The sequence below is a fragment of the Octopus sinensis genome, linkage group LG2 (assembly GCF_006345805.1).
Source record: "Octopus sinensis linkage group LG2, ASM634580v1, whole genome shotgun sequence".
NCBI lineage: Eukaryota > Metazoa > Mollusca > Cephalopoda > Octopoda > Octopodidae > Octopus > Octopus sinensis.
The window spans coordinates 83,102,803-83,125,683 of NC_042998.1; the positions used below are offsets into that span (position 1 = coordinate 83,102,803).

The 22,881-nt window shown below is 41.5% G+C and overlaps 1 protein-coding gene across 3 annotated transcripts in view; it reads right to left on the reverse strand.

Moving 5' to 3' along the window:
- Positions 1-22,881, reverse strand: part of LOC115225054 — a 440,194-nt gene that overhangs the window by 415,427 nt on the left and 1,886 nt on the right. For all 3 annotated transcript variants that reach the window (XM_036514746.1, XM_036514743.1, XM_029795979.2), the window contains exons 2-4: positions 18,588-18,694; positions 7,521-7,726; positions 1,119-1,257 (exon numbers count right to left, since the gene is read on the reverse strand). In XM_036514746.1, the coding sequence (XP_036370639.1) occupies positions 1,119-1,257; positions 7,521-7,683 (302 nt within the window). In that variant the 5' untranslated portion in view covers positions 7,684-7,726; positions 18,588-18,694. The remainder of the gene's footprint in view (positions 1-1,118; positions 1,258-7,520; positions 7,727-18,587; positions 18,695-22,881) is intronic.

The following is a 22,881-nucleotide window of genomic DNA, read 5'->3' on the forward strand; positions in this document are numbered from 1 at the left end:
CATCAGTTAAATTTGAACTCAGAACATAAAGACAAACAAAATGTCAGTAAGCTTTTTGCCCGGTATGCTTACAATTCTGCCAGCTTACTGCTTTAATAATAATAACAATAATGAGCAGAAGAAGAAGAAGAAGAAGAAGAAGAAGAAGAAGAAGAAGAAGAAGAAGAAGGAGGAGGAGAACAGCAGCAGCAACGATGACGACAACAACGACGACAACGACGGCGATGACAACAACAACAACAACAACAACAACAACAACAATGGCTGTCAATAAAGAGTGAGCAGAAGGATGGGCATGATGGCTAGTAGCACAGAAGGATGATGTAAGCTGGTAACACTACAGGTGTATGTGAAAAATGGATCCATTCACTTATGCCGTGTTCATTACTGTCATACTTTTAACAAATATACTGGCAGAGACCACCTTCTTCTCCCCTTACAACTTCCCTTCCAAGTGCAACTTGAAAATGTTGATGAGGACTTGACAGAAAAGAAAAATCTGTCTTTAATCCTTTCAGTCTTGTTCACCATTCATCCTCTTTTACCATAGCCACCTGCCTGTGATATTCAGACACTGAATGCATACATGCAAATGGCTTCATCACTCTACTTGCCCTGTCGATGGCACTTCTTTTCTTCTTGAGTTTATCTGGAACTAGTAATGCATTTTGGCATCACTATCAGGCTAAAGATTTCTGAAAAATATCCATAATCCTCTGACCAAAAGTCTACTGGAACAGAACCAGCAAGTCAGTCGCTTTGATGCTCAAATTTTCATCAGAACACCATCACTCTTCCCCACCAATAGTTTTCCTTAAATGGCCAGCACTGATGTCCCACCAACCACACTGTACAACTGGCTTTCAGTGCCTGGCAATAATCTGGACGCTAGGTGCCCTGTTTTGATCTTTCAAAGACCTTGAACTGCAATTCTGTCAAAGAGAAAAGCTGTGGAAGGTTGCATCCAACAAGGGAAAACCACATCTGCTCACCTTCAAGGAATCTTTGTCGATGCTATCCTCAGCAGAAGATGTTAAATCTAATGTTACAACCAAAATGAAAATCTCTCTACTTTAATAGAATAATTTGAAAGATAAAAAGGAAAGTATTTTGCTTACCTCTGATTTGCCAGTGATTTGGATTTCATTAGAGCAACATGTTTCCAAAATCTACAATTGGTATGCTTCACTGGTGTGTAGTTATTTTCCAGTGCAAATGAACTTGCTAAATCTAACACTGGTATTGGAACTATGATAACTACAAAGAATAGACATTAGAATGCAATAAAGTTTGGATAGATTTGAATGTCTGGTTTGTATGTATGTGCATACAATCAAACTCGTGTGTGTTTGTGTGTGGTGTGTGTTTGTGTGTGTGGTGTGTGTGTGTTCGTATGTGTCTATGTATGTTCGGATGTGTGTGTGGTGTTTATGTGTCTGTGTGCGTGTTTGTGTGTGTATTAGTGTGTGTGTGCATGTGTGTTTGTGTGCGCATGTTAGTGTGTGTGCATGTGTGGGTTCACGTGTATGTTTGTGTGTATGTGGTGTGCATCTGTGTGTGTGTTAGTGTGTGTGCATATATATGCATGTGTGCACATGCATGTGTGCATGTGCCTGTGTGTGAGTATGAGTGTGTGTTATGCATAGAAAGAAACAATTTTTCTGTTTGTGTAACAGAATAATGTAACAAAAACAGTTTTATCAAATTGATTCTTATAAATTAGATAAAATGCCAGAATTTCTCTACCCTGCTGATGGATGTTCATCTTATCCTATGTTATTTGCATCCATATGGTCACATATTATGATGAACTAAATCTACCAACATTATTATGGATAGCCAAACTTCCAGAAACAGCTGTTAGATTTATAACACCTGTCTTCCACCCCTTTTCTCTGTCATTTGTGCTCTGTGTAAGTTGGACCTATTAATTTAAACATTTATATATTTAGAGCGTGACACCATTCGAGCATGACCAATGCCAGTTCTGCTTGACTGGCAACCATGTCAGTGGCATATAAAAACCACCATTCAAGCATGGTCAATGCCAGTGCTGCTTGACAGGGTCCCATGCTGATGGCATGTAAAAAGCACCCACTACACTCTCAGAGTAGTTGGCATTATGAAATGCATCCAGCTGTAGAAGCCATGCCAAATCAGATTGGAGCCTCGTGCAGTCTCCCAGCTTGCCAGTCCTCAGTCAAACAGTCCAACCCATGCCAGCATGGAAAGCAGATATTAAACAACAATGAGGATGATGATTATACATAAAAATTCATCATCTGGAAGTTTCCACCTTTTGTTTTCTCTCATTTTGCATGTACACATATATACAATTTTGTATTTGATGTATCTAATATATTTAATATATCTGATGTATCTAATTTGTTATCTGCATATTTGCTTCTATAGCAACTCAACTTGATCCCTCTCATAAACCTTTCTTTACCCTATGGAATTGATCCCTGTAAAGACATCGGAATCTAAGTTTGAATCTTCGGAGCACTACTAACATGTAGGAAAAGAATGGGAAGTAATTCCATTTGCTGCACCCAGTGTAAGCTATGGATGCACAAGAGATGCAGTAGAATCGCAGGTAGGTTAACAGATAAGGTAACTTTCAGGTGCGGCAGATGCGCAGGAATGGCAAGTACCAAGAGCATGAGGAACTTAGACTCTCTTAGATACCCAGGAGGCTCTCTTGAGGTAGTAGATAGTTTCTGCTACTTAGGCGACCAAATTAGTAATGGTGGCAGATGCTCTGAAAGTATTGTTTATAGAATAAGAACAGGATGGAAGAAGTTCAGAGAGCTACTACCACCGGTGGCAACAAAAGGACTCTCTCTCAGAGTGAAAGGTAGAATGTATGATGCTTGTGTATGAATGGATATACTCCATAGTAGAGAGACATGGGCTTTGAATGCAAAGGACATGTGTAGGCTGGAGAGGAATGAAGGTAGTATTCTCTTTTGGATGTGCAACATCAGAGTGCATGACCAACAAAGCACAATTGTGTTGAGAGAAAAGTTAGGCATACGAGGAATTAGATGCAACATGCAGGAGAGGAGAATGTGATGGTTTGGACATGTGATGCATATGAGTAAAGACAGCAGTTTATAGAAGTGCCTCTCACAGAAAGTGGATGGTACCTGTGGAAGAGGAAAACCCAAGAAGACATGGAATTAAGTGGTGAGGGCCGATCTCAGGATGTTAGGGCACATTGAGGGAATGACAATTGACAAAGATGTTTGGTGATATGAGGTTCTAGAGAAGACCCACCCATGTCAGTGAAACAGTGCTAGAAGCATTGTGTCCCACCTACATGTAACAATAAACTTTTCACACATCCTATCCCAAGAAACCAAACTACATCTCTTCTTCTAAACTGCATCTTTCTCTTCCTCACATTTTCTCTTCATACACTATCACTGTTTCATTTCCCCTCCCCTGCTCACTGTATTGCTGCATTCCCTCACCCCATCTTTACACCCAGATTTTCACCAGTCACTGCAATCACCACTCCCTACATGCACATTCTTGGCAATACCTGACCGCATATATTGTGACCTTAGTACCTCTCTTTTTCCTTACTCTACAATCACATCTATGCACTGATCCTTGTTACTTGTGAGTGTACCCTAGCACTTCACTACCATTCTCTCTTGTTCTCTCTTGCATTTTTGCTATTTCCCACTCACTCTCTCTCCTTCTCTCTCTCTCTATCTATCTATCTATCTCTTTCACTCCCTCTCTCTCTCTTTCCCTTGTTCTTTCCTCTGGCTGGGTAACCTAGTATCTCCTTTACATCATCATGCCTGTTTCTGTCCTCTTTCTTGTACCTCTCTCTCTCTCCTCTCTCTCTCTCTTCCTCTCACTCTCTTTCTCTTCCCTCTCTCTCACTGGGAAACCATGTATCTCCTTTATAGCAAGACACCTGTTTCTGCCTCTCTGTCTCTCTGCCACACTTCAACCCTTCATCATCTGTAAATTTCAACTATATATATATATATATATATATATATATATAAATATAAATATATCAACATCATCATCATCGTTTAATGTCCGCTTTCCATCCTGGCATGGGTTGGACGATTTGACTGAGGACTGGTGAACCAGATGGCTGCATTCTGATCTGGTACAGTTTCTACAGCTGGATGACCTTCCTAATGCCAACCACTCTGAGAGTGTAGTGGGTGCTTTTACGTGCCATCAGTACGAGGGCCAGTCTGGCGATACTGGCAACGACCACGCTCAAATGGTGTTTCTTTACATTCCACCTGCACAGGAGCCAGTCCAGCGGTACTGCCAACGACCACACTCGAATGTTTTTCCATGTGCCACCAGCACAAGTACCAGTAAGGCGATGCTGGTAATGATCACATTCGAATGGCGCTTTTTACTTGCCACCGGCACACAAGCCAGTTAGCTGCTCTGGCAACAATCACGCTTGGATGGTGCTCGTAGCGCTCCACTTGTATGGATGCCAGTCATCGAATTTGATTTCGATTTCAATTTCACTTACCTCAACAGGTCTTCACAAGCAGAGTTTAGTGTCCAATGAAGGAAAGGTATGATAAGTGGGCTGGTTACAACCCTGGCATAGGCCACGAGGTTATGGTCTCACTTGGCTTACTGGGCCTTCTCAAGCACAGCATATTTCCAAAGGTCTCGGTCACTAGTCATTGCCTCAGTGAGGCCTAATGTTCGACGATCGTGCTTCACCACCTCATCCCAGATCTTCCTGGGTCTACTTCTTCCACATGTTCCCTCAACCACTAGGGTGTGGCACTTTTTCACACAGCTATCCTCATCCATTCTCGCCACATGATCATACTAGCGCAGTCGTCTCTCTTGCACACTGATGCTTCTTACGTTCAATTTTTCTCTCAAGGCGCTTACACTCTGTCGAGTATGCACACTGACATTACACATCCAGTGAAGCATACTGGCTTCATTCCTTGCGAGCTTATGCATGTCCTCAGCAGACACGGCCCATGTTTCACTGCCATGTAGCATGGCTGTTTGTACACATGCATCATACAGTCTACCTTTTACTCTAAGTGAGAGGCCCTTTGTCACCAGCAGAGGTAAGACATCTCTGAACTTTGCCCAGGCTATTCTTATTCTAGCAGCTACACTTTCAGTACATCCTCCTCTGCTACTGACTTGGTCACCTAGGTAACAGAAGCTATCAACTACTTCTAGTTTTTCTCCCTGGAATGTGGCAGAAGTTATTCTGTGCACATTTTCAGTGTTTATTGCTCCTGAGCATCTACCACATACAAAAACTATTTTCCCAGTTAGTCTTCCTTTGATATTGCTGCACCTCTTATGTGTCCATAGCTTACACTGTATACATCTTATAGAGTTTCTACCTTCGCCTTTTCTACAGATCGAGCAGGGCCATCTACCTGAAAGGATTTGTGGTTTGCCTGCCTTCCTACTTATTAGGACTTTGGTTTTAGCTAGGTTGACTCTAAGACCCCTCAATTCTAATCCTTGCTGCCACACCTGAAACATCTCTTCTAATTCTGATAGTGACTCAGTAATTAGAGCAAGGTCGTCAGCAAAGAGGAGCTCCCAGGGGCATCCTGTTTTGAATTCCTCTGTTATTGCCTGGAGAACTATGATAAATAGGAGGGGGCTGAGGACTGAACCTTGGTGAACCCCTACCTCCTACCCAGAATTCTTCACTGTACTAGTTGCCAACCCTCACCTTACTGACAGCATTCTTGTACATGGCTTGCACAGCTCTCACTAACCATTCAATGAGGAAACTATCCCTAGTTTCGTCATTGACCACCAGATAAGAGATTGGGGGACCCTGTCAAAGGCTTTCTCCATGTCAACGAAAGCCAGGTACAGATGTTTATCTTTGGCTAGGTATTTCTCCTGCAACTGTCTTACTAGAAATATAGCATCAGTGGTGCTTTTCCCAGGCATGAGCCTAAACTGCATCTCATCTAAACAGACTCTCTCCCTAATCAGTTGGGCTATGACCCTCTCCATGACCTTCAATACCTGATCCAATAACTTGATACTTCTGTAATTATTTGTATCTAAAGCGTTACCTTTACCTTTATATTAGTTGACTATGGTGCTGCTACACCAGTCATTGGGTATGACTCCTTCATGTATCACCTGGTTAACTATACAAGTGACTAGGCTATAGCCAACACTGCCAGATATTTTGAGCATCTCTGCAATGATTCCTGATGGGCTGGGGGCTTTCCCTGTCTTCATGATTCCTGATGGACCAGGGGCTTTCCCTGTCTTCATTGATTCTTGATGGGCTGGGGGGGCTTTCCCTGTCTTCATGATACCTGATGGGCTGGGGGCTTTCCCTGTCTTCATTGATTCCTGATGGGTGGGGGGCTAATTCGTTATAAGTATAAAGATACCATAAACAAATATAAAAATGGAGAAAATATGTTAAAATCAAAATTGAATTTAATACAAAATTGAATATGTATGGATCCTTCAAAAATTATGAATTGTTCTTTTTGAACTTATTTTCTCTCTCTCTCACACACACACACACACAAACACACACACACACACACACACACACACACACACACATACACATACACACACACACATACATATGAGTGTATAAAGGGCTGAGCTTCAATATCAGATTTGATATGGTTTAGGGGCTGAAGTATGTTAGAAAGACAAGCCCAAGTGTTTGCTATAGAGAAAATAACATGGCTGTTCCACATTATACAAGGATGGGTGTGAGTAGCTGGCATTCCATTCCTTCCCATTACACCATCTGCGCAACAAAGGGATGTCATTTTTGTATTCCAGTGAACAATATGCCTTGTAACTCTGTATGGTTTGAAAACAATTGGAATTATAAATCCTTTACTAGTAAAACAGATAAGGACAGTAGACAGGAAGGGTATCCAACAATAAAATGCAGCTTCAACAAGTTTTCATCCAATCCATACTAGCATGGATAAATGAATGTAAGTCAAAAACAAGTGAACACAATACAATGTAAATGAGAGAAAATTCAAAGTTTTGATTAGGCTAATGCTGTGTAAGGTTCCAATAGATCGACAGGATTATTCATTGGTGGACCCATACATATTTCTTTTGGGTCATTATAACCTTGAAAGTATTTTAAAACAAGACTAGAAATATTTTCTTACACAGAATTAATGACCTAAGTTGAACAGTTGAGATGATCAAGTCACTTAGCCACAAAACATATCCTGCTATACATCTAACTGGCTATTATTATTATTTCATTTTTTTTTTCTGTATCTAAACTCAATATATCTATGTTTAGATTTCATCTTCAAAGTGCATTTGTTTTCTTTTTACCCCACTATTTTCTTTTTTACTATCTCATTAGTTTTCTTTTCTGTCTCATATTCTTACCAGCCAAGAGATTAATCAAATTAAATCTAATCAATACAATATAGTTATCATTTCATTAAACCATATCTCAAATTATTCATCAGTTTAAAAAAAACATCTATGATACCAAATCAATTATCACATACTTTCTTTATCTTTGATGATTTTGTCTCCATTATTTGACGTTTTTGAACATTTTCCTTGTGTATTCAAAGGACAGCAATATTCTATGTTATTTTCAGATTTCCAACAATAAGGATGTTGGCAAAGTGGACTGCAGCATGTGTGGTGTATGAACAAAGTATCCATGGTTGCAAATCTTCTAATGTTTCCAAGAAATCACTGATTTATACTGAAAAGTGAAGAAGAACAAACTGAAGAAAAAAGTGGGGAAAGGAAAAATGCTTATTGAAGGATTCCATTGGTAACAACAAACAAAATCAAGCTATCGAATGAGCATGAAAATGCATCGTTGTCGAAGGCACCAACACCAAGACCGCTAGCTCCGCTGCTACCCCCACAACCACCACCACCACTGCCACCACCACTGCCACCACCACTATCACCACTACCACCATCATCATTACCAATACCACCACCACAACCACCATCACTGTTACCATCATCATCTTCCTCATCATCACCACCACCACTACCACTATCGCTACTACCATCAACATCACCAACACCACAACAACCACCACCACCAACATTTTTGTCATCATCATCATCTGCCTTATCATCTCCATCACCACCTCCACCACTACCACCATTACAACAACCAACACCACTACAACCAACACCACTACAACCACCATCACCGTTATCACAATCACTACCATCACCATCATTATCATTATTAACACTACTATCACCATCCTGACTTTCAGCACAACCACTCGTACCACTACCACCATCACTACATACATGCGAATGACAATACTAATTACTGCAGAGACTTATGGATTAAAAAGGGTTTCACTTTTGCCTTAGCAGCGTTAGCATGAGGGAACGTGTGTGAGAGTCATGAAGGATTTTGCTGATTGAAGACACCAAGAATAATCACAGAGGCAATGGCAAATGACCGAGACCTTTGGCATTATGCTGTGCTTGAATAGGACGACCCATCAAGCCAAGTGAAATTGTAGTCATGGCAGATACTGGTATCATGTAACTGGCATGTAAAAGCACCCATTACACTCTCGGAGTGGTTGGCATTTAGAAGGGCATCCAGCTATAGAAAACACTGCCATATCAGACTGGAGTCTGGTGAAGCCCCTCAGTTTACTAGCTCTGGTCAAACTGTCCAACCCATGTCAGCATAGACAATGAATGTTAAATGATGATGATGATGATGATGATGTTGCAATGGCCTCACAGGGCCAATAGCGAATGCCTGAGAACTTTGGCATTATGCTGTGTTTGAAAAGGAAGGCCCATCAAGCCAAGTGAAATTGTAGCTGTGGCAGGTACTGGTGTCATGCAAATAGGACCCATGCCAGTGGCACGTAAAAGCACCTATTACACTCTTGGAGTGGTTGGCATTAGGAAGAGCATTCAGCTGTAGAAGCCATGCCAAAATAGACTGGAGTCTGGTGCAGCTCTCCAGCTTGCCAGCCCAGCTCAAATCATTCAACCCATGCCAGCATGGACAACAGACACTAAATGGCAATGATGATGATGATGATGATGATGTACCACTGTGTCCCTACCACTAACTAATATCGATGTGCCAATTGCCAGGAATGTGTTTATTATGTAAAATTGCTCCATCCAGTTTGTGTTGCTCTGCTAAACTTAATGGCTATTTTAGCAATGTGGATGGTTAATAGGTCGAATGTGATACAGAAGAAAGTGCAAGAGTGCCTAAAGCACCATTTGAGCATGACTGATGTCAGTGCTGCCTCACTTGGCATCTGTGCCGGTGGTACATATAAACAACCGTTCAAACATGGTCAATGCCAGTACTCTATGACTGGCTCCCATACTGGTGGCACATAAAAACATTATACGAACGTGATCAATGCCAGTACCCTCTGACTGGCCCCCGTCCTGGTGTCACTTAAAAAGCACAATATAAACATGGCCGATGCCAGTACCCCCTGACTGCCCCTGTGCTGGTGGCATGTAAAAAGAACCAGCTAAACGTGGCCGATGCCAGTACCTCATGACTGCGTCCTGTACTGGTGGCACGTAATAAGAACCATCTAAATGTGGCCAATGCCAGTACCTCCTGACTGGATCCTGTGCTGGTGGCATGTAAAAAGCACTATCTGAATGTGGTTGATGCCAGTACCCACTGACTAGCCCCCATGCCGGTGGCACGTAAAATGCACTATCCAAACATAATCGATGCCAGGCTCGTCTGACTGGCTCCTGTGCTGGTGGCACATAAAAAGCACCCACTACACTCTCAGAGTAGTTAGCATTAGGAAGGGCATTTAGCTGTAGAATCATTGCCAGATCAGATTGGAGCCTGGTGCAGCTGCTGGCTCTCTAGACTTCAGTCAAACCTTCCAACCCATGCCAACATGGAAAATAGATGTTAAACGATGATGATGATGCTGATGATGGATGGTTAATGGGTCGGATGTGATACTGAAGAAGGAGCAAAAGTTCCTGAAGCACCATTTGAGCATGATTGATGCTAGTGCCACCTGACTGGCTCCTGTTCCAGTGGTACATAAAAAGCACCCGCTACACTCTCAGAGTGGTAGGCATTAGGAAGGGCATCTAGCTGTAGAAACCTTACCAAATCAGATTGGAGCCTGATTCAGTTCTCTGACTTGCCAGTCCTCAGTCAACCCGTCCAAGCCATGCCAGCATGGAAAGCAGACGTTAAACAACAATGATGATGATGATGACACATTAACCATTTTTCTATCTTCAATCGCATTGTTTACATAGACGTATTCATATACAAAACATTATAACTTTCAGTGTTAGCTCCAATTTCTATAGAAAATCTGTAGAGATAGGCATAGGAGTGGCTGTGTGGTAAGTAGCTTGCTTACCAACCACATGGTTCCGGGTTCAGTCCCACTGTGTGGTACCTTGGGCAAGTGTCTTCTACTAGAGCCTCGGGCCAACCAAAACCTTGTGAGTGGAATTGGTAGACGGAATCTGAAAGAAGCCCGTTGTATATATGTATATATATATATATATATATATATATATATATATATGTATATATAAATATAAGCCTCTATACTGTTATCCCTCACCACGAAGGACTGCAGGCCCTTCGACACTTTCTTGACCTCCGCTCTAACCCTGTACCTGACACCTCCACACTCATTCGTCTGGCCGAACTTGTCCTTACTCTGAACTGCTTCTCGTTCGCGGGCGAGTTCTACCATCAGGTCTCGGGAGTGGCCATGGGAACGCGAATGGGCCCCAACTATGCGAACCTGTTCGTTGGCTATGTTGAGGCCCAAATATTCTCTAATTTCACTGGTCCCACTCCTGAACTATATGGTCGTTACATTGACGACATTATCGGTGCCACCTCACTCTCCCGCGAACATCTAGATTCCTTCCTCTCTTTCGTCCAATCTTTCCATCCAGCCCTCCACTTCACTTCCACTATCTCCAACACCTCTGTCTCTTTCCTCGACATTTCGGTTAGCATTCTTCACTCCACTCTTACCACCTCCATTCACTACAAACACACAGACTCACACTCATACCTCAACTTCTCTTCCTCCCACCCAGAACACACCAAGCTTTCCATCCCCTATTCCCAATTCCTCCGTCTACGTAGGCTCTGTAGTGACGACCATGACTTTGAGACTCAGTCTCAACGTATGGCTCACCACTTCACCCTACGTGGATACCCCCCCACCACTATCCACACCGCCCTTGCCAGAGCACGGTCCGTGGACCGTGTATCTGCTCTCTCTCCCCGAACCCGCCCTGTAGTCTCCCGCCTCCCTTTTCCCCTCACTTACCACCCCACGACCCTACGTCTCCAACGCACCATTCTTCGAGCTTTCCGTCATCTCCAGTCCGACCCGTCCACTTCACACCTCTTCCCTAACCGACCCCTCCCCTCTTTCAAACAAGCCCACAACCTTCGAGACCTTTTGGTCCATAGCTCCTTCCCTGACCCTACCTCCCAACCCGGCTCGTTCCCCTGCTCCCGCCCACGTTGCCGCACTTGCCCTTACCTCTCCAACACCACCCGCCTCACTAGCACCCACCATCGACCCTATCCCATCATCCACTCCTTCACCTGCACCTCCAGCAATATTATCTATTGCATCTCTTGCTCTCTCTGCAATTCCTTGTACATCGGCCAAACGGGACGCCGCTTGGCTGACCGGTTCGCGGAACACCTTCGTGACATCCACCTTGCGAACGACACACCGGTCTCACGCCATTTCCGCTCCACCGGTCACTCCTTGCAACACTTATCTGTGTTCGGTTTGTCCTTACACAGAGGCCATCCAGATTCCCGTTTGCGCCGTGAACAGGAATTAATCTTCTCTCTTCACTCTTATACGCCATTTGGTCTCAACTCTCCCCCCTCCTCATCTAACCCCCCTCCTCACCTATCCTTTCCCCCCGACCCCTACTTCTTCAGTCCTTCATCCTTTCACCCCTACTCCCCTTCCCTTCTTCCCTCTTTCTCCCTCCCTCTTCCCCTTCCCTCTGCTCCCTCACTCCCTCTCTCTCTCTTTCCTCCTTCATCCCCCTCCTCCCCTTCCTTCTCCCCCATCCTCTCCTCTCCCCCCTCTCCTTCCCCTCCCATTCTCTCCCCCCTCTTCTCCCCCTCCCCCTCTTCTCATCACTACACCACATGACTTTACACATCACATCACATATGATGTGCCATACTAATACATACACCAACTAATACATACTAATACGTATTAATACATACTAGTACATACTAATACATACACACGTCCAGACCCCGCATACGCACTTATACTCTCTCATACACACACACACACACTTATACATACTAATACGTACTAATACATACTAATACATACTAATACATACACCAACCCCATACATACGCACGTCCAGACCAATCCTACGCACTAATACTCTCTCATACACACACACCCTTATACATACTAATACATACACCAACCCTATACATACACACATCCAGACCCCTCCTACGCACTATTAGCTGGTCCCTCAACCCTATTATCAACCCTATTATCTCCCCTTATTTCGCTCTCGCATCTCATGTTTGATCTTTGACTTCTGGCCGAAATCAGATCGCCATGTTGATTCGTTAGCTACTGCACGCATTTTTTTCTCTCCTTCTTTCTGTGTTTTTTTTCTCTCTGTGTATCTTTCTGTTGAAGAGCGTAGGTTCGAAACGTTAAAGACTTGTTTTATTTATATTTCCTGAGTGCCATACTAATACAATTGTTCGTTTGTTTTCCACCTGCCTTCGTCTTTTGTTTATTTTCATAAAGCTTCCCGTTATATATATATATATATATATATATATATACATATATATATATATATATATGTATACATATATATATATATATATATATGTATACATATATATATATATATATATATGTATATATATATATATAATATATATGTATACATATATATATGTGTGTGTGTGTGTGTGTGTGTGTGTGTGTGTGTGTGTGTGTGTGTGTGTGTGTTTGTGTGTCTGTGTTTGTCCCCCCAACATCACTTGACAACTGATACTAGGCTTACAAAGAACAAGTCCTGGGGCCGATTTGCTCGACTAAAAGTGGTGCTCCAGCATGGCAACAGTCACATGACTGAAAGGAGTAAAAGAGAGTAAAAGCTAACTTTACAAAGTGAATTTAGAGCACTGCTAACACAAGTAGGACACTGGGCTGACTTATAAACCTTTAATATACTTGGTTGTATACCATGGTTGCATAATGAAATATGGTGTCCCCACCAGCAATTAATCAAGAGTAATGACTTCAACAGAAAGATAGGTGTTTTTGTTCAATAATGTGCAACAAGAGATGATCAAACAACTGTTAATTGAAGGCATTCAGAGATTAGTTGGGTGGAAAATGAATTTAGAAAAGTGAGATGGGAGACTGAATTAGAGTAACTGGAACTCCATGTTGCTAATATCCAGATGAAAAATGTAAGCATTTGTTGGGGTACCACAGAAATAGTAAATGATTTACAGCACAAAAGAAATTACTTTAAACTTGCTAAAATAATTAACAGAATGGTTTACATGATTGGAAATATAATTTCAAAGAGTTCATAGTGTCAAAATAAAACATTATTTTCCATCTTACTGTTAGTTTTGTTTCATTTTGTAAAATAAAAATTTATATTATGGCTTATTATTGATTATATTTTGAATTATATATAGGTGCAGGAGTGGCTGTGTAATAAGTAGATTGCTTACCAACCACATAGCTGAAGGTTCAGTCCCACTGCAAGGCACCTTGGGCAAGTGTCTTCTTCTATAGCCTAGGGCCAACCAAAGCCTTATGAGTGGATTTGGTAGACAGAAAGTGAAAGAATCCTGTCGTATATATTTATATACCTATATATCTGTGTGTGTGTGTGTGTGTGTGTGTGTGTGTGTGTGTGTGTGTGTGTGTGTGTGTGTGTGTGTGTATGTTTGTATGTCTGTGTGTTTGTTCCCCACTATCGCTTGATAACCAATGTTGGTGTGCTTACAATCCTGTAATTTAGTAGTTTGGCAAAAGAGTCCAATATAATAAGTACTAGGCTTACAAAGAATAGGTCCTGGGGTTGATTTGCTCGACTAAAGGTGGTGCTCCAGCCTGGCCGCAGTCAAATGACTGAAACAAATAAAAGAATAAGGGCACAAAAGTCTTTTAAGTGCTTACAGCCTCTATGGGTCTCAATCTGGCCCAGGCTGATATCTTTCAAAAAGCAGGATTAAACATACTGCATCATCATTTTCCAGTGTTTTAAATTCGGTTTTGTCCCCGTTAAGGGAGGTGACCAGATCTACCTCAATGCCGTAGCAACTGAGGCAGGCAGGTGCAGCCCACCCCAACCTTTGGACTGGAAGGTGCCTATTCTCCTTTGTTATCATGAGGCTTTTTTGAAGCTGGATTTTCTACAGGGAGCATGCCCTTGTTTACCCCAACTTCAGTTTCTAGACATGAGCAGTCCCAAGATCAAGGCCTCTACCATGATTTTTAAGAAATGTGGTGGAAAACTATCTTAAGAAGGCAGGAACACTACTCCCTGAGACCCCTTTCAGAGTCCCCCCACTTCATCATCATCATTTGATGTCCAGTTTTCCATGCTTCCATGGGTCAGATGAAATTTGAGGTAAATTTTTTATAAGTCAATGCTCTTGTTGTTGCCTACTTTCACTTGTTTCCAAGCAAAATAATATTTCTCCATGTCCAGACATGTTTTTCACAGACGACTGGAAACAAGCAACATTCCTTGTACACACAAACATAGATGAAGGCATGGCTGTGTGGTAAGAAGTTTGCTTCCCAACACATGGTCCTGGGTTCAGTCACACCACATGGCACCTTGAGCAAGTGTTTTCTACTATAGCCTCAGGTCAAGCAAAGCCTTGTGAGTGGGTTTGGTGGACAGAAACTGAAAGAAGCTCGTTGTGTGTGTGTGTGTGCACGCGCATGTGTTGTGTGTGTGTATCTTTGTGCCTGGGTTTGGCCCCCACTATTGCTTGATAACCAGCATTGGTGTGTTTACATCTCCATAACTTAACAGTTTGGCAAAAAAAAGATTGATAGAGTAGTAGCAAGCTTAGAAAAAATGAAGTACTGGGGTCAACTAAAATTCTTCAAGGTGATACCCCAGCATGGCCACAGTCCAATAACTGAAACAAGTAAAAGATAAAAGATAAAATACACACACACACACACATATATACATACACACATGGGAGTCCTGAAAAGTTCCTGGCTTTGGGTAAAAGAAAATACAGAAATATCAGTTAATTATAATTTCATTCAAATTATCCTCCTCTCAGATTTACATACTTATTGCAGCAATCCTCCAGATTTTCTAAGCCCTATAAAAGAACTCAGAAGGTTGTAACCTGAGGGAGCAAGCTGGCAGAATTGTTAGCAGGCCAAGCAAAATGCTAAGCAGCATTTTGTCTGTCTTTATGTTCAAATTCTGTTGAGGTCAGCTTTGCCTTTCATCCTTTTGGGGTCAATAAAATTAGCACCAGGGTAGATGTAATTAATTTACCCCCTTTCAGGAAATTAATGGCCTCCGGCTGTTGGGTCTTGTGGAGGCGATCGCAAATGATCAAGGCCTTTGGTGGTTTGCTGTGCTTGAGAAGACTCATGAGGCCTAGTGAAATCATAGTCACAGACAGTCCCAACGACTCATAAAAAGACACCCATGATGGTGACACATAGAAGGCACTAACTACATTCTTGGAGTGGTTGGCATTAGGAAGGGAAACCAAGCGAAAATCAGACTGGAGCCAGGTACAGCTCTCTGCTTATCAATTCCAATCAAACTGTCCGACCAATGCCAGCATGGAAAACAGATGCTGAAATATAATCGTCATCATCATCATTGTCATCATTTAACATTTGATTTCCATGCTGGCATGGGTTGGACGGTTTGACTGAGGTCTGGAAAGCCAAAAGGCTGCACCAGGCTCCAATCCAATCTGGCAATGTTTCCACAGCTGGATGCCCTTCCTAACACCAACCAATCTGAGAGTGTAGTGGGAGCTTTTTATGTGCCACCAGCAGGAGGTCTAGTTGGGCAGCACTAGCATTGGCCATGCTTGAATGGTGCTTTTTACATGCCACCAGCATAAGGGCCAGTCAGGCGGCACTGGCATTGACAACTCTCAAATGGTACTTTTTACATACCACTGGCATGGGTGCCAATCAGGTGGTACTGTCATCGGCCATGACAATGACTTCACTTGCCTCAACAGGTCTTCACAAGCGCAGTTTATTGTCCAATGATTGAAGAGTGCTCTTAAATGGGCTGGTTGTGTTCCACTGGCATAGGCCACAGTTACGGTGATGATGATATATCTACACCCAAGGGAAATAAACTGGCAGAATCAATTATTATCATGCAAGACAATTTTCTTCATCTTTCCGGGTTGACGAAATAACCACCAGTCAAGCAATGGGGTCAATATAATCAACTAACCTCCTTCCCCAAAATCTCAGCTCTTGTGCTTATAGTAGAAAGACTTCTATTGCATACCTGACCACTCTTGAGTTCTAATACTCATATAGTAGCAATTCTCCTTTAACCCATTAAGTCCCAGACTACTGAAACTTGTGAATATTCCTTTTAAATTTTTACAGATGATTGAAAAATAGCTTAAAATGAAAAAAATAATTATTAAAACTCCTTTACTTCAAGTAGAAATTGAAATACTCAGTGTCCTATAAAGAGGACACTGAGACAATGTGATATAGCATATTTAATGTTCTCATTTAGTGTCCTATTTATAGGACAGTGGGATTTAATGGGTTAATGTGCACAAGTGTCGAGTAAATTGAGAGACCCTGCAATATAAAGAACGAGCTAGCTTATGTGGCTACATGCCCAATTCTGCATCCTAAACATTATTGTCTAATCAAAATTGACCAATGAAAAGGAAATAACACAATGAGTTCCCAAAGCCTTTGACTAAATCCACCTCATCCCATCTCCATCCATTTGTCTTCCTGTTACCTGAAAGAAACAAAGTGAACAGTGACAAAAGGAACCAATAAAGAAATCACTTCTTGTATATATATTGTTATGTCTAGTATTCTTTCTTCTGGTTATATATTCCTCTCTCTCTCTCTCTCTCTCTCTCTCTCTCTCTCTCCCTCTTTCTCTCTCCCTCTTTCTTTCTCTCTCTCTCTCTCTCTTTCTTTCTCTCTCTCTCTCTCTCCCTCTTTCTCTCTCCCTCTTTCTTTCTCTCTCTCTCTCTCTCTCTTTCTTTCTCTCTCTCTCTCTCTCCCTCTTTCTTTCTCTCTCTCTCTCTCTTTCTCTCCAGCTGGGTAACCTTGTACTTCATCTGCAACAACAAGACACCAGTTTCTGTCTCTTTGTCCCATTATAACCTTTCATCATCTGATACAAGATCACCTCCTCCAATGCCCCCTCCCCTCTTGAAGGTTATTTTGTTTTTTGTCTTGCAAATACTTGGCGACCCTGTTGGTGCAGGTGCCATTTAAAAGCACCCAGTACACACTGTAAATTGGTTGACATTTGGAAGGACATCCAGCTGTAAAAACTTGCCCAAACTGACCTCACCTGTGCTTGTGCCACGTAAAAAAGCACTAAGTTCACTCTGCTGAGTGGTTGGTGCTAGGAAAGGGATCCAGCTGTAAAAATCCTGCCAAAACAGTCACAAAACTCTGGTGCAGGCTTCTACCAGGCTGGCTCGTGTCAAACTGTCTCACCTATGCTAGAATGAAAGACGGACTTTAAATGATGTTGAGTTCAATTCCTGGCGGTACACCGTGTCCTTGAGCAAGTTACTTTATTTCACATTGCTCCAGTCCACTAAGCTTGCAAAAATGAGTTGTACCTGTATTTCAAAAGGCCATGTCTGTGGTGTGCTCAGCCACTTGCTTTAATTTCATGTGCAGGCTGTTCCATTGATTGGATCGACTGGAACCCTTGTCATTGTAATTACAGACTGCCAATTTATTTATTACGCTGATGCCAGTGCTAGTGGCATGTAAAAAGCACCATTCAGGCGTGTTTGATGCCAGTATTGCCTGACTGGCTCCCATGCTGGTGGCATGTAAAAAGCACCATTTGAGCATGGTCAATGCCAATGCCACCTGACTCGCCCCCATGCTGGTGGCACATAAAAAGCACCCACTACACTCTCAGAGTGGTTGGCATTAGGAAGGGCATCCAGCTGTAGAAACCATGCCAAATCAAATCAGAGCCTGGTGCAGCCTCCTGGCTTACCAGATCTCAGAGTCAAATCGTTCAATCATTCAATCCATGCCAGCATGGAAAGCAGACACTAAATGATGATGATGATAATGATGAAATTACCCATATGCAATTTATTGTGAATACTCATTATTTATCATAACATTTTACATGTGTGAACATACAACATTTAGCTGAGCTTCATTTTTTTATTTGTTACTCTCTGTAGTTGCACTAAACCAACAGAGATTGTATGATGCCAGTACTATTACAAAGATTGGGTTGAGGAGATAATGCTAGTGACTGAGATTAATAAGGTGAACACACAAAAAGCAAATAATTACCTGCTATAGATTGGCATCCAGTCCAATAGAAGATTTATCTCTCATTTGTCTGACGCCACCGAAATCAGAATCCCAAGATACACACCAGCCAAGTTATAAGTGGAAGTCTGCAAAAGAAATAATAATAATAATAATAATAACAATAACAACAACATTCAGACGAATACATAACGAAAACACCAGGACTTACAAGTATATATAACATACAGAAAATAGCTCTACTAGGCACCACATACACCCAACATAAAACACTTTCAATATAATGAAAATAAGACCACCACAACAAACTACAGCACATACCCAAAGCACACAGAGCTGAGCTCAGTGGTGCAGTGAAAGCACATGATAAAAATAAGACTACTGAATGATGATGATGATGTTGATGATGATAATGGTGGTGATGATGATGACAACAGTACAAAATGGTGGAGAATGGAATTAACTGCAGGGAATTGAGTATTGGGAGAGGTGAAAATCAAGAAATCTTTGTGCTGGGAATAATCCCCTTGAGTGAAACACTACAGAAAACAAAGTTGGGGTATGATCTGGGAAGTGGTGAGGGAAAACTGAGCCACTAGCTATTCATGGACGACTTGGAAGTTATTCACAAAAACTGAGGCAGAACTGGATAGCCTAGTCCAGTCTGTGCAGATTTTCTCCAATGATATTAAGATGGTGTTTGGGCTCTCAAAATGTGTTATGATGATGAGACAAGGGAAGCTCGTCAAGACAGAAGGCATAGAGTTTCCAAGTGGTGAAATGATGAAGGCAATTAAACCTCAATCCAGCTATAAATACCTGGGAATACTTGAGGTAGATGGAATTAAGCACAATGGCATGAAAAAAAAATACAAAAAGAGAGTACCTGTGGTAAGTGAGAAAAATATTGGCCCCAAAGCTGGATACCAGAAACATAATTTCAGCAATGACAGAGGAGGAACTAAAGGAGATGGTCAGGAAGTCAAGAAAGCTTCTAATGATGCATGGAACTCATTATCCACGTGCAGATACTGATCACCTATACATGAACAGAACAAATGGAGGCTGAAGACTGGTAAGTGTGGAATACTGCATGTGTATCGAACTCAAGAGCTTAATGAGATAGCTAGCCCAAAGTAAGGAAACCTTGCTAGTGGCAGTTAGTATTGAAAGCAAAGAAAAAAGGAAAAATTACAAAAGGAACATGAAGAGTTCCCAGTTCACAACGGAGCAGGTGCTAGAGCATAACAGACTGGACCTGGTGGGATCAACAAGATGCACCACATGTACTATATAGTTAATGTTACATGCCCCTTTGACCCACGAATATTCAAGAAGTAAGGTGAAAAAATAGATAAATACAACACTCTTAAATACAAAATATTCTGGCATTGGAAAATGAAGAATGTGAAGATAGTGCCAATTATTGTTGGGTCCTTGGGGACAGTATCAGAAGGCATCAAGAGGAATATAAAGGAAATTGGAATAGAGTGCCCAGTAGAACTGTTACAAATGGTTTGCCTTGTTGGCATGGCTATAATAATCAGGAAAGTATTATATAGCTGAAAAGAATGGATAGCATGGTACCGTAGGCCGCAGGTAGCAAGCCAGCTACGCATGCAAGACTCCAGGAGTTCCAACAAAACCTGTGATAAAAAGAAATAGTAATAATAATAATAGCAGTAATCTTGCACAAAAAGAGTATAAGCATAGCAGGTTTGACTGAGTTGGTAAAAGAGTATTCAGATATAAAGTGAATATGTGGATTCAAACTAACAGAAAAGCAGTAAGAACATGGGCTGAAGGCTGTGGTGGTGGTGAATGATAATTTCAAGATTTTATGGGATTTGTCAATAAAAGTTGACTATGTTATTGAAGTAATGGAACCAGGTTTGATTGTAGAGGGCAAATAAGGGGAAAAAATAGTGTAAGATCATAGACTTTATAACACCATATGATAATAGAGAGGATATCAAAAAAATTGATAAAATTGAAAAATGTCAGGACCTAAGCAGAAGACAAAGGTGACAACTGTTCCAATAGTTATTGATGCATTAAGTTCAACACTGAGACCATTACATAAGGGGCTGAAAGATACTGGAATTTAGATTCATAGAGTTGACCTGCAGAAAAGTACAACTATGTATTCTGCAAGAATCTTAAGAAAGATTCTGGAGATTTAGAGAGACCTATTGTCACCAAACTCAAGACACCATCCTTGATAAATAATAGAGCATGTAAGAGTATTAATAATAACAATTAATAAAACACTTCTCTGGGCCAGCTTTATTGCCACTGAACATCTACTCGTGCCTTTATTTCCTCACCCACACTTATCTTTGTTCACCTCTGCTATTGCCAAGTCACTCCTCCACTAACTCCACCTGCAAATGTTCCTACCTTTTCCCATCATACTTCCACCCTCTCATCATTTTGGCCCTTCTGATACTTTGCCTCTCATCTACCTCCTATCACTTCCAAAGTCACTCAAGCAAATGTAAGTCCTCAAGGCTTTTAAGTACTCTCTACATTTACACTTTTACTCCTCATGTCTCAACTACCCATTTCAGGTCTCTCTACAGTTATTGTTCCTTCTCCTACTCCCCTCCTTTGTCTACATGTCATAGGTTACTGAGTATTCTGCTGGTGCTAAAAGAAACAGCATCCGATACACTCGTGGCTTCTGATCTTAACTGATTGGAAGTGTCAAGGTGTAAAAGTTTTTCCTTGTTCCAGAAGATGGGCTACAGCAAATATTCAGCTCATTACCATAAATTTGCTTGTCAGTTGCTTGATCTTAACCAGTTGAGCATATCCCTTAGTGACCAATGATATATGCATCTCTGATTACAAGCAGAAGTAGTGGGGTGGGGGAATCATGGTCATGTTTTGAAAGGAGTTCTTTGGGGTTTGAATAATTCACCTCTGGAAACATGGGTGCTTCGCTCATCATCCTTAACTTTCAATTTCAGTTTGGCCATTCTCCCAGATGCTTCATTAATTTCACGTGAGCATGCCATCCATTACAGTGCCCCATGCATGTTCTTAGTTCATCAACATTTGCCATTTCACTGTCCACATAGGTTAGGCATTTTCTTTAATTGATTGCCATTAGACCAGTTGACACACAGGATCTTCTGGGAGCCTGACACAATGACCAGGAATTCTCATTCTTCTCTGCTGAATCTTCTCAGTCACTTTGGGTAGCTCCCCATCTAACATTTAGAACCGTTCCTAACATTCTTGTGTAGCAGTTGTCTATTTGTGTTAGAAGCTTTTTGGTGAAGGATCTTTTTAGTGGATGATGCACTGTTTATCTTGATATGAGATCACCTTTCGTGCACATATTGGCTATATTGGGTTTCATATACTTGTGTCCCAGCATGATTTTGATGGCATGTGCTGCTCTCTCACTCAATAACAATGGTTTCAAATTTTAGCACAAGGCCAGCAATTTCATAGGATGCTTTAAGTCAATTACACCGACCCCTATGACCAACTGGTACTTATTTTATTGATCCTGAAAAGATGAAAGACAAAGTCGACCATAGCAGAATTTGAAATCAGAATGTAAAGATGGACAAAATGCCTGGCAGCATTTTGTCCAGTGTACTCACAGTTCTGTCAGCTCACCAATTGGGTTTTACATCAATTCTTAGGGTTAACATTATTGTGTTTAATAAACCTAATCACTAAATATATCAGTGGTTCCCAAACATTTTTGGGCTGCCACCCCCTTGATACCCAGGCCACATTCCTAGTGTCCCCTCCCAACTAACCATCACAAACACTGACATCTTTCTGAAGCAAATTCAAAGCAACTGTATTTCACAAGTAAAACCTAACCTAATGAACCCATTATTTTGTTGTTTTTACATGAATTGCTACCCCATTATTGCCCCACTTTTCTTCAATGCCTCCTAGGAACTTTCAAATCATCCACCCACGGGGGGGGGGGGGGGGGGCAATACCGCCTACTTTGGGAAACACTGAAACCAGGCATGTGCTATCAGTAATTACTCAGGGTAGACAGTTGGTGACCTTTATGTAGTAAAACACGCAAAAAATAAGTGAAACACAGATGCGCGGCTGAGTTGCAGGCATATTTACTTCTGCTTTTATAGCACGTAAAGAAAATGTTGTTGTAGGAATGTACACAGTACGTGTACTACAGCAGTTCTATATGTAGCTTAAATACTGAGACTGAAAAGCCCGAGTGAATTATGCCTACCTAATCTATAAAAAAATAAAATATTTTGCATTTTATGCATTGTAATCAGAGTAACCTTCATAATTTTACTGAATTAGGTGCATA